A 12148-nucleotide genomic window follows, 5' to 3' on the forward strand; every position below is an offset into this window, starting at 1 on the left:
GACAAAGTTGAAGGCAACTACAGGTTGTCTTCTTCACTTCTTATGCCCAATGACGCAAATTGTGATTTGTAAACAAAATTTGTTTGATTGATTTGATTGTACTTCACTGGCATTGATCGGGAAGTCTAGACAGAACACAGTTAGAAAAAGATGAATTTACAAGTTTACCAAAGCTTAATGCAGATGCACAACTAAAATAACCAGTAGCTACAGTCACATTTCACCAGTGTGGTCAGAAAGCTCACAACACACTCAGAGCAGACTATGCACATTCTTTTATTAGATCTTTCCCGACAGGAAGCCATTAAACAAATGACAGCCCCATCATCTGCAGCGACAAACAGAATCTTAAATCTTACAGTATGTGTACAACGTCACACAGCTCTACATATGCGCCTGTGAAATCTACATCATTATACTCACTAATGAGGTGCAGTCATTGCTCCCTGGGTGATACAGCTGATAAATATGCTCCAATCACATGAGACATTTAGTCTGTGTTAATGATGGAATGGTGTCAGGCATGTGTGTTGTGTGAGTGAGGCTGAGGCCAATCGAAGACAAGGAACACAAGAGTTTTTGACGATCCCAGGGCCTTCTCCTCAGCGAGTGTGCGAGATGTCCACCTGAGGGCACTGTAAGAGAGGACAGGTTGACACAGCACACGTTAGACGCTGACTTCACTTCACTGGAGACACTCTCACTTCCACACAGGGATATCTATCTCTCAGCATGTGGAGATCGAGAAGTTTAATTAAAACATTAGCAAATTACTCACTAATGATCTCAAAGACTACCTATGTTGTGTCTGTTATATGTGCTTAAATCTTCAACTGTGCCAGAAATACACTGGCAGACGGTTAGAATGAATTGTCTATTTTTAAATGTTTTTACCTAGTCTGAGTTTACACTTGTGTCCGATGACACTGTTTGTGTGTACGCGTGCCTGTGTCAGCGCACGAGAGAGAGAGAGAGAGAGAGAGAGAGAGAGAGAGAGAGAGAGAGAGAGAGAGAGAGAGATATTAGAATCAGGACGTGCTGAATTAATGAATGAATGCCCGCAGCTATGAAGAAATATTATACTCATTTAAGAAAAGGATCGATCATTATGTGGTGATCGGTGATGATATTGCGGCGTCATTTCAAACATATCAACGTTTAAACTGTGGCGGGTCAGAGACGTCAGCTGAGTTGGTGTCGGTGTGTGTGTGTGTCTCTGCGAGTCCGCACAAGACAGAGAGAGAGTGCGAGTTGGCAATGTGATATATCGCCCCTATCTTAAAAACAGCTGTTACCTTTCCCTCAGGGACTATCATACAGAAGCTACGCAATTCGGTTATAGTAATCAACGGCTTATAGTGATCAATTTGGCCCAGACAAACGTGATCACTGTAACCACGTTCCCACTGTACAAGTCTCCAAGCCTCCTACCTCCTCACTGGTAGAACTTAATCTCTGTGTCCACGCAATCGAAAAATAAGTCCCCCAGTTCTTCTGCTGGTATGTCTCCACTGAGCATGGCTGAAATCTCACTGAGACACTGTGACTCCAGGTCCCTGAGAATCTCATACACAGCTGAGCCCTCGTCCTGTGCAGAGAGAAAAAGACAGACACAGAGATGTCAAACTGTGTAACACTTGTATTTGCTCAAACCAATTTATGGTAATGCCCTTGTATGGAATATTATTTCAATGTAATATCAATGTACATGTAAAAGAACCCAACCTTAGTCTAATTCAACGTGATGACTGTAGTGAGGGACGTAGATGTAATGATACACACACCTCCATTTCCTCTACAAGCTAATCTGGGTTAATACACAGTCTGGCTGCTCTAAACAGCAGCCACTTGTTTTGTTACAATTTGATTATATACAGTACCCTAAATAAACTACAGAGTAATCCACTGACCGTAGTATTTTCATAGCTAGTGCACTTTGTGGTATGATTAACACTGTTTAATATTTACCTTTCTGTGTAGAGCCTCTTTTAATCATTAAATAACAATACAATTCTGTAAAATTGTATATATCACAGCTGTCTCTGAATTTAATAATCCTGCCGTTTTGGATGATTACAATACGTACAGGCGATGCAACAAGTTACCTCACAATCCCACAGTGTGAAGCGATTCTTTTTTTGCCTCCACCTCTGAATTGGATTTTTTTTTATTTCAAGCAACGTTCTTTCTATCGTACTCACTCTCACTCACTGTATTATCCACAACAGCAGCAGTGTATCTGTGTATTTTCTGTATTAGTGACATCACTGCTGTGGCCACCAAACAATCTGTCTTTCTTCACCTCCACCTCACTAACAAACATTTCAATGTCGGGGTCAGAGAGTTTCGCTTCTTCTTCTCATTGCTTGATGCCGTGACTCACCAGAGAAACCCATTGGTCAGCAGGTTAATTTAATATTCATGCAGTGCTTTGCATTGACCATTTATGGTTGAATGTACGCGTGTAGAGGGGGGACTTTGTGGCAGATTCACGTACGCATGTTTCAATTTGGAATGTGATATATAAAGGGAAGGCGGAAAATGGCGTACGCAAAAAACATTCCCATTTATAAAACCATGCCCGCACACACCTGAAGGCAATGTTTCAACCCAACAGGAAACGTGCGTACGTTGATCTGCCTCAAAGTCCGCCCCCTACACACCCACATTCAACCATAAATGGTCAATGCAGAGCACCTCATGAATATTAAATTAACCTGCTGACCAATCGGTTTTTATGGAGAATCATGGCATCAAGTAAGGAGAGGATAGCTCAACCTTTTAACACTGACATCGAGGAGCTTGTGAGTGAGGTGGAGGTGAAGAAAGACAGATTGTTTGGTGGCCACATCAGTGATGTCATTCATAAAAGGAAATGCACTGAGTGGTAACGTGCTGTTGTGGTTAATGCAGTGAGTGAGAGTGAATACAACAGAGAGGACAGTGCCTGAAATAACACAGGATCTTTTTTATGTCCTGTACGTATTTTAATCAACCAAATGTACAGGATTATGAAATTCAAAGACAGCTGCAATGTTTTTAATCTATAAAATTTAACAGAAACACTTTATTCCCGAAAGGGGCTTTAAGAAGAACAGTAACAATTATGCAGTGTTAACTGTATCACACACAGACCTTTCAGCTAATTATCCCAGAGTGGTGAGTACTTGTGTTTGTACCGTTGAATCGGTCTGTGAAATACTGGACTCAGTTCAAAACAAAGAACCAAGATCACAGCTCTCTGGAATCTGTATCAGCTGATGAGTCAGTCATCATTATAGTCGCTAAACACTCGTTTCTACAAATCCTTCTATACGCGCACTCCTCTATCAGTGCCAGTGCATCCATCACACAGCATTACGCACGAGTGTCACCGCAGTATTTAAGTTTACAGCAATTGGACCGATTACTTCACACATAAGTGGGATCTTAACCTCCACTCTGGGACATCATTTGGAAATTGAAGTTTAAAGGTGAACACAGTTTATTCATTTCTTGTAAGAGATCTCCAGCTGCTCTGTGTGCTCTATGCGCCTGGTCAGCACAAACATGTTCATTGCAGCGGTTTTACACACACGCACACACAAATAATATGAAAACTTAAGTTGTACTTGGTGAAACAGGCACATTTATAGAAGATATTATAAAAACTATTAATTTGTTTATTTTTTATGCTATGCTACCATACTTTGCTCTAAGTTGTTTAATATCTTTTTCAATTGAAGGTTCTTATGGAACAGTTATGTTGCACGAGCACAAATAACGCTGTTGTCTTTTAATGTGGATTATGAAGTGGATCAATAATCTGGCTTCAGTTCACCTCCTCACATCTGCCTCGCCACTTTCCTTACTCCAAAATGTTCGTACGCATGGGTTTGAGTTTGCATACAAGTGCGCACACTGTCAAGTTTGTTTTTATAGATCCCAACGTTTGCGTGAGAAGTGGCGTATGCACAAAATGGGGTCTGACAGATGCGTATGCAACAGTTATAAATGAGGCCCCAGGTCTGGGTTTATCAGCTAGTGGCATTCAGTCAGAATTTCACCCCCACATGATTTCAGCATGATTTCCACAGCATTTGTTGTTGTTTTTTGGTTGTAGTCTGATTTCTACATTTAAACTTCCTTTTCCATTCTTTAAGATTAACTTATTTTTAGTTAAAACTCATGTGTGGTCTCTTTGTCCAGCCTTGAGCTGACAAAACACACAAGTCATTCTAAAACAGGATTGTCAGCTGTTGTGAAGCACTGACTTGCCAGTATTCTCCTGTTGGTGTTTGGTTGCAGTGTAGTTGTGATTTAAACCCTGCTCTTTGGTTTTGAATGTGTACTTGTAGTGTGTTTATGTTTAGTCTACACTCATGAGGCCGTGTGTCTTGTCTGCTCTAACTGTGAGGTCCTGTCCACTGCTGGGAGTGGCCCTCCTGTGCTCTGCCATTTTGTTGTAATCTATCAACAACAACTGAACAAGTTCCACTCCTCGGTAAGAGAAAGATTCTGCTTTGAGTTTATATGAAATGAATGTGGTTGTCAAGCTTCCCGAGGGTCTGCACTGGACAATCGTTGACCTACATAAGATTGTGAATCATACCCACCGGATTGGTCTCCATGTTGTTGAGCGCCACCTGGTGAGCCTTGTACAGGTCATGTCTGCGGTCTACCTGGCTCTGAAAGCGTGGCTGCTTCCTGACAGGGTCGTCTGGGCCGAACTGTGGGGAGACCACCCTCGGCACTGGAGCAGAACAGTCCGAGAAGATAAAAGGCTTGAATATAGACCTAGTAGGGTGCAGGTGGGGTCGGTTAACAGGGAAAGGAACAGGAAAGAGAGAAACGAAAGACTAAGAAAATCCACCCAAAAGACAGAATGTGAGAAAAACGGAGATGAAGTGGGAAAGAATATTAGGTTTTAAACACTTTCATAACATATGGATACATCATGATTCGTAAATGATATTTCTGATGTGTTTTAAATAAATGTTTTTGCAGTATTCTGTTAACATGTGTTTTACATCTTTGCAACAACCATTCAATCTTTATAAAAGCCATTAATCAAAGTTTTGTCTCGACCTTTCATTGTCTATTTGATTAACTATTTCTGCTCAAGCTAACAGCTTTGTTTCTGATGCCACAAAGGTACAACACATCACTTACATTGCAGTTTTCCCTCAGGCAGAGCCTCAGAAATGCAGCCACTATGGAAAGGGTTTGCATGTTTATAGTATGCAACTGAATTTAGAATATAAGAATGAAGAGTCCAACACTTGTGAGATGGTTGCTTTCTTTGTGTATGGGAACTGATATATATATATAGTACTTAAATAGGAGCAACTGCTTATTCATAGAATTATCAAATCGGCCAATTTTTGGTGAGGGGCTTCAGTTATCACCCTTGACATGATTGTTGGTGGTTGGTTGGTTGGTTTGAGTATTTCTGAAACCTCTCCTGAGATTTTCACACACAACAATCTCTAAATTTAGAATGGTTTTAAAACACAAAAAAACATACAGCGAGCGGCACTTCAGTAGTCGGAAACGCACTGTTGATGAGACTGGTCAGACCTGTTGGAGCTGACTTAAATCAGACAACCACTCTGTACAACTGTGGATAATAGAAAAGCATCCAAATGAACCACACGCCCCACCTTGATCTGAAATGACCAGAACTGGAAAATGGATTTTAGTGTAAAGATCCATGACGTCAATCTGCCGTGTTGAACAGTCTAGGGTGGTGGTTGTGGGATAATGGTGCAAGGAATGTTTACTTGGCACACATTGTAAACCTAATAACAGTAAATGATCATGTCACCATGTCACAAAGTGCCTCTAGCTGGTTTTATGAACATGAAAACTAGTTCAGTGACTTCAGTGTCCCCTCTAGTCACCTGGTCTGATCTAACTGAACACCTTTGGGAGGTGGTAGAACAGGAGGTTGACAGCTTAAATGTGCAGCAGACTAATCTGCACAAAATCTGTCACGCAGTCACGTCAACAATGACCAGAATGTCACAGGAGGAATGTTTCCAACATCTTTCCATGCAATGAAGAACTGAGGCTTATTTGAGAGTAAAAGAAGGCCTCGTCCAGTTATAGTGTGATTTTCCAGATAAAGTACAATGTGTGAATAAAAATAAATTGTGATGCAGGTCATTATAGTTTTTTTTACGGTCTAGAGGAATTCTTAGGTTAGTCAGTGACAAACCTGGAGGGGTCTGGGGTGGCAGTGAAGAAGTGGATGCAGGGTAGGCTGGAGTCTCTGGGCAGAACAGACACCATGCTGCCTGTGGTGCAGAAACCTTCAGAGTCCATGCAGATGCCACTGGGCTTGTCCCTCAGAATGGACATCATCACCTCTGCTGTCACTGAGCCTGACACCAGAAATGACACAGAGTGGATAACTTAACATTTCAATTAAAAGTCTGAAACATCAAATTTACAACGTTTTCTGATTATGACAGTGGAAGTGGAAGTCATGCAAATAATAAGCCGTTTACAGTCACCGTAACACAGAGTATTAAAGATTCATATAAGGTCACTGTGACCTTTGACCACTGAAATGTAATCACTTCATCTTTGAGTCCAAGTGACAACTGATCAAAAGAAATTCCCTCGGGCAGTCTTAAGATATCACACTCAAGAGGCTAAAAACATGTTTTTTGAGGCAACCATGACCTTGACCTTTTACCACCAAATTCTAATCAGTTCCATGAGTCAAATTGAATTGTGCCAGATGCAATGAAATTCCCTAAGGGCAGTCCTAATATATCACATTCACAGGAACGTGAGGTCACTCTGACCTTGGCCTTTGACCTCCAGGCACCAAAATCGAATCATTACATCTTTGAGTCCAAGTGAAAGTTTGTACCACACTTGACATTCCCTCAAGCAGATCTTAAGATATTATGTTCAAGAAAAACATAAACATACTTCATGAGTCCACCGTAACCAGACGTACGTACAGAAGGACAGACAACCCAAAAACATTGCCTAGAATGCCTTTGGACATCCTGGGATTTCCGTAGTAGTGGACCACTCTCACCATCATGCTGCTGGAGCAGCTCTGTGCCTCCCTTATAACGCTGTTTGGCCAGCTCCATCCGAGCAGGTGGGTTCTCAGGGTTGAACACCTGAGAGAAGTTGAACTCCCTCTCGCCGTCCCACCAGCCCTGAGCTTGCGCCATGCTTCGCAGCTCTGGATGCTCTGCATTGATCTCATCCCCAATGGTCAGCTGGTTGGAGATGTTCTTGACACCCTCTGAAAGGAGCAGGGGGCTGTTAGTAAGTGATGACGCTTTGTCATAACCCAACTTTGGTTTTGTAAAGCAGGTACAAGTCTCAAGTCAACATTAACTGAATAACAATTTATCATACATTACAAATTAACCTCAAGGGGCTGAACGGTCGGCACAGTATACGTCACCCTGTGTCCTTAGACTTCCCCAAAAATTCTATAATGAAAATATTAAAACCTCAGGAAGATCTACAAGGGTCCCGCCTTGAATCCCAATTTGGCTGGAGTCTCTAATTGTGGAGTTTGCATGTTCTACCCTTGTTTGTGTGGGTTTTGTCCTGGTTCTCTGGCTTCCTCCCACGTAGACCCTACAAGACTCTAAAAGTGGGAACTGTAGTTTTTAGAAAATGTGTGTCAAAGATTTGTAAATAGCAAATTTACTGAGAACTATTTTCAACAACTGACAGTGAGTCTTGTCTTGTGACAATAATAAATCACCCCATTCAAAGTAAATCTGAAGATCTTTGTTACCCTTGAGCTGTCAGTCAGTGTTTCAGCTCTTTTTGTATAATCTTCTGTTATCTTTTGTCCTTGCTTCTTTGTAGTTTGTGGTTTTGCAGGTTTTCATAAAATGTTGCTCATTTAGAAAATGGGAAAAAGCTGTCATGTGCTGTAAAGGTTCATAAAGCCCTTTCAGACAATTGTGTGAACCTGAGCTTTATAACTAAAGTTGACTCAACAGCAGGAGATGATGCTGCACACACAGTATAAACATCAAACAACACACAGCCCAGCTAGATACTGTGTTTAGATTAGACCTCATTATTTACCATTAACCTCAACCTCTTAGATGTTTTACCTGCAGAAATTACTTAAGACACATGTTCACACACGCACACACAATCCGTTAACAAGTAACAACTGATCTCTAATCTGCACAAACAAAATATTTCTTTTGATGACGCACATAAACACACACAAAAACAGAACGCTCAAATGTGTTCAGTGTGAGGAGGCAACATATCTGAGGTTTTTACAAGCCATGTATTAAACAACAGGCTAAAGGTCTTTAAACTGTAAAGATATTTTGGTTCTGCTCTCAGTACTATACAAGTAAATAAACAGATCAGCACATATACAAAAATGTGTTGTCTAGATTACACAGGTACCCTCCATCCTCACCTCGGACCTTCTGTGCCACCCACAGCTTCCCAGCAGTTTCTAAGACCCAGGCCTCGTTGCGGTCCACCAGAAGGAAGGTGTTGTGGTAGCAGAAGGGTTGAGGATCCTCCCTGCACTGTCCCCCCTGGCCATGCTGCTCCAGTAGGCCTGTGATGACGGTCAGCGCTGCCCAGGCACTGTCACCACGCTCCAGCCCCAGTCTGATAATCAAAAGTCATGCCGGGTTACTTCAAGATGTAACACTAGGGATTCCTCTTTGTGAATCATCAGTTATGTTGTTACAAAGGTTAAAAACGTACTAACGGCAAAATATTTTAACGTTTTTTATGTATTAGATAGAAACAAGAGATCGGTTGAGTTGCTTGGCGATGTTTACACATTGTTTACACTGGATGATTAGTTTTATACACAGAGATGAAGAGATAAGTGCTACAGTTCCAGTACTCACTACCTGTCATAACATGCTTGTGACAATTCACACACCCTTTTGTTAAAAGCTCAAATTCATACTTCCCCTGAATTTACATCATCCAAACTGTATTTTTCTTTATTGCTAAAATTGAAGCTGCTTATGAGCCATGTATCGTTTTTTGAATAACTACAATAGTAAAAGATGTCTGGTGCTCACCGGACCAGGTCCATACCCAGCAGGGCCTCTCCGGGGGAGATGGGCTCTCGGGTCCAGACCGCCTCATTCCCAATACAGACTCCCTGGTCATTGGCTCCCATTTCTGCGCCCCACATCCAAGCAGGTTTACTAAGGACGACAGCGTGAGTCTGCTCTACCTGAGGGATCTGGATGTATGTGCACTGCAGGTAAAAAACAAACAAACATCAGATACAGGGGGACTGAGAGAAGAATGCTTTTCATTATACTAAAGTCATATTAGAGTTCACAGATGGTTTCAGAGTCATGTGCACGACCTGCAGCAGGCAAGGTAGGGCATGGCTGATAAAATCAAATGCATTTTAACACAACTATGTGTAGAGAAGAGTATTCATTAGTTACGTTCAGAAAACAAAGCAGAGGAAGGAAAATAATTGTATTTAAGTACAAATATTTAAAGAGTTGCAGGTAGGCGACTGTGTACAGTGTGTAAAATAACAATCAATCTATTATAATTGTATTTGTATAGCCTATATTCACAAATCATAATTTGCCTCACAGCGCTTAGCAAGGCGTGACATCCTCTGCCCTTAACCCTCAACTAGAGTGAGGATAAACCCAAAAACCTTTTTAACTGGGAAAAAGGGGGCATACCAGCACTGGGTGACAAACTGTATAACTTTCCCAGATTATGTGAAGCTCAGTGACTCTGATCTCATTAGTTCTACTGAGCTAAAAGACTCATTTAGAAGACAGAGGCAGAAAATAAGAACAAATTTCATCAGTGATTTAAGTTACTTAAACAGGATATTTCTACATGATGTTCCGCTTTCAACTAGTCTCAGACATTTTGAATACCGATGCATTAATGCTCTCAGCTGATATATAATTAAAATCTTTTTATGTCTTAAATCATTTGAAGTTTGCAGTGTAGGTGTCAGGGGAAATTATGCATGAGCCGCAGAGGCAGCAGTGGTGGTGTTGCGGGACAGTCAGTGGCGGTCCAGGGTCGTTTACCTCCAGCATGGAGCCTGGAGGGTGAGATGTTGCAGGGTAGTGGGCCACCTCCTGCACCTCATCTCGAGGACGGTCCGAGTTCTTCCCAAAAACCACATGGTCATCCAGAGAACCAGGGGGCAAGGAAACAAAACAATCACATGACATGGGAGCCTCTGCCATCCTGCAACAGAGAAACAGTAAAAGATACAAGTTAAGTGGGTGAACACTCAGAGGTCTCACTGGCTCTGGGGACAGGAATCTACCTACTAATTCCACAAATGTCTGTTTGTCTTTCTATCTGTCTGTATATGGAATGCATGTTACGAACCCTTCCACTTATCAGCTTCACACTAGGCATGTGTATTTATAATAGCCCAGGGAAGATCAGTGTCAAATTTAGTACGATTCAGACATCTGATCCTTTTAATATTAATATGTGGGGTCGGGGCAGTGAGCCGTATGTCAGTGGACATAGTTAAACATGTGTTTTTCTTTATCCTCAGATAAACTACAGCAGTGGTACACAACTTGGTGACACCACAGGTCAAAATCACCACAATATAATTTCATATATTTGGAATATTTTTATTTCACCATATCAGTTTGACGCAGACAATTTCGGGTGAGACGGATGCTGATCTCTGTCATGACACATGACAATTTCCTCTTTGGAAATTGGTCTATGAAGTAATATCACGTTAGTTTAGTTGCTGCCATGCTTTATATCGAGCTGAATTAAAGAGCTTTTATTTTGAAAAGTTGTGCACTTGGATACAGACCTCTAAAATAGTCGACATACAATGTAACACCAGTTAAGTTATTCATCTGAACTCATGTACAAGCCACACATGTGAACAGTTATAAGGCAAATTCAGTTTCATAATTTTTTCTAAATAAAATCTTCACTGCAGATAAACCAGGTAGAATGAACACAAAGTTCTCTAACTTCAATATGCACCTTAGACTGTTTATAAAAAGCTCTAGTTAAAACTAATGGGATGTAAAATAAGCACTAATTCAACCAACTAACTAGCTCATATTAGGCCTCTGACTTCCAACTAATCTGTCTGACAGTGTGTTTGACATCCAGTGTGTGAGCCTCCACCCTTTCAGACCACAATGTGCATGTGTGGAGTGAAGAGGAAGAGTCTCCTTCCATTCCCCACCCGGCTCTTAGCAGAGCGTCAGCTGCAGCCATCCCTTCCACACTGGGATTAGGAGGCAGCGCTTCACCCACTGTAATCTCCACAAATCCCACCGCCACGTTGCTCCTTTAACGCTCTCGTCTCGCGTTTTGCGACCACAAAATCGCTTTCAGCCCGGAAATAATGTCGCCCTCGTCTGTGCGCCTATACAGAGATGGTTCCCGTGGTGGAGCTCGGCGTGAGAAGGCTCATGCCGGAGACGAGGCCCGGGTGAGCGGTGTGATCCCCGCTGTCACCGCCCGTCTCTGCCCGGAGCAGCGACGCCTCTTCCCCCGCGCGTCATGTCGCCTTTCACCGGGGACTGGGCGACGGGGTGAAGTTGCGGGATATTAGTGTGTCATCTACAGCTAGTGTGTGCGTGTGTGTGTGTGCGTGCGCGCGTGTTGCTGTAGAAAATGTTTACCTTCTTATTGTCAGTGGTGGGAGCGGACGGCCGGCGCGGAGCAGGCAGGTTGGAGATAGAGTCACGTGACGGAGAGATCCAAAGGTCTGTACTTAAAGGTCTCGTCTCGTCTGGCCACAAGCACAGCTCACCGTCTCACTGCGTCCACCCCACACCTGGGAGGAAAGCCACAGCGCAGCCGAGCCATGAGGTAGCTCCTCATCATGAGTCTGTGTGTCGGTCAGGACAGCAACACCACTCAATAGCTGATTATCAGGCTTAGCACTGCACCCAAGTTCAAGGGACTCTCTGCTACACCCGGGAAGTTTTTATAATCCTGCGCAATTTAAAGTCATTATGTCTGCCCTCAGCAGAGTTCCCCTTTCTGCATGTAGGAACTAGAACGGCACTCAGCGGAGCTCATATCACCCAACAGTCCCCATAAAGGGATAGTTCACCAAAAATGAAAATGTATTTATTATCTACTCACCACAATGCTGATGGAGGGGTTGGTGAAGTGTTTGAGTCCACAAAGCACTTTTGGA

General features: G+C 42.4%; 1 protein-coding gene across 1 annotated transcript; it reads right to left on the reverse strand.

Moving 5' to 3' along the window:
* Nucleotides 1-260: 260 nt before the first annotated feature.
* Nucleotides 261-11932, reverse strand: scrn2 (secernin 2). Its single transcript, XM_035182475.1, has 9 exons — nucleotides 11625-11932; nucleotides 10035-10197; nucleotides 9039-9220; nucleotides 8411-8610; nucleotides 7037-7252; nucleotides 6200-6365; nucleotides 4596-4776; nucleotides 1432-1588; nucleotides 261-635 (listed from the first exon to the last, which is right to left on the reverse strand). The coding sequence occupies exons 2-8, from the start codon at nucleotides 10194-10196 to the stop codon at nucleotides 1436-1438; spliced, it is 1260 nt and encodes a 419-aa protein (XP_035038366.1). The 5' UTR covers nucleotide 10197; nucleotides 11625-11932; the 3' UTR covers nucleotides 261-635; nucleotides 1432-1435.
* Between the last annotated feature and the right edge of the window lie 216 nt (nucleotides 11933-12148).

This window comes from Hippoglossus stenolepis, chromosome 2 (genome assembly GCF_022539355.2).
Source record: "Hippoglossus stenolepis isolate QCI-W04-F060 chromosome 2, HSTE1.2, whole genome shotgun sequence".
In the NCBI taxonomy this organism is placed as follows: Eukaryota; Metazoa; Chordata; class Actinopteri; order Pleuronectiformes; family Pleuronectidae; genus Hippoglossus; species Hippoglossus stenolepis.

Excerpts from the sequence above, each read along its gene's own strand:
- scrn2 (XM_035182475.1), bottom strand. The coding sequence starts at position 10,196 with ATGGCAGAGGCTCCCATGTCATGTGATTGTTTTGTTTCCTTGCCCCCT. Across the intron at positions 7,253-8,410 it reads GGTGGCACAGAAGGTCCGAG|AGGGTGTCAAGAACATCTCC; the intron begins GTGAGGATGGAG and ends TGCTCCTTTCAG. Across the intron at positions 6,366-7,036 it reads GCTGCTCCAGCAGCATGATG|GCTCAGTGACAGCAGAGGTG; the intron begins GTGAGAGTGGTC and ends TTCTGGTGTCAG.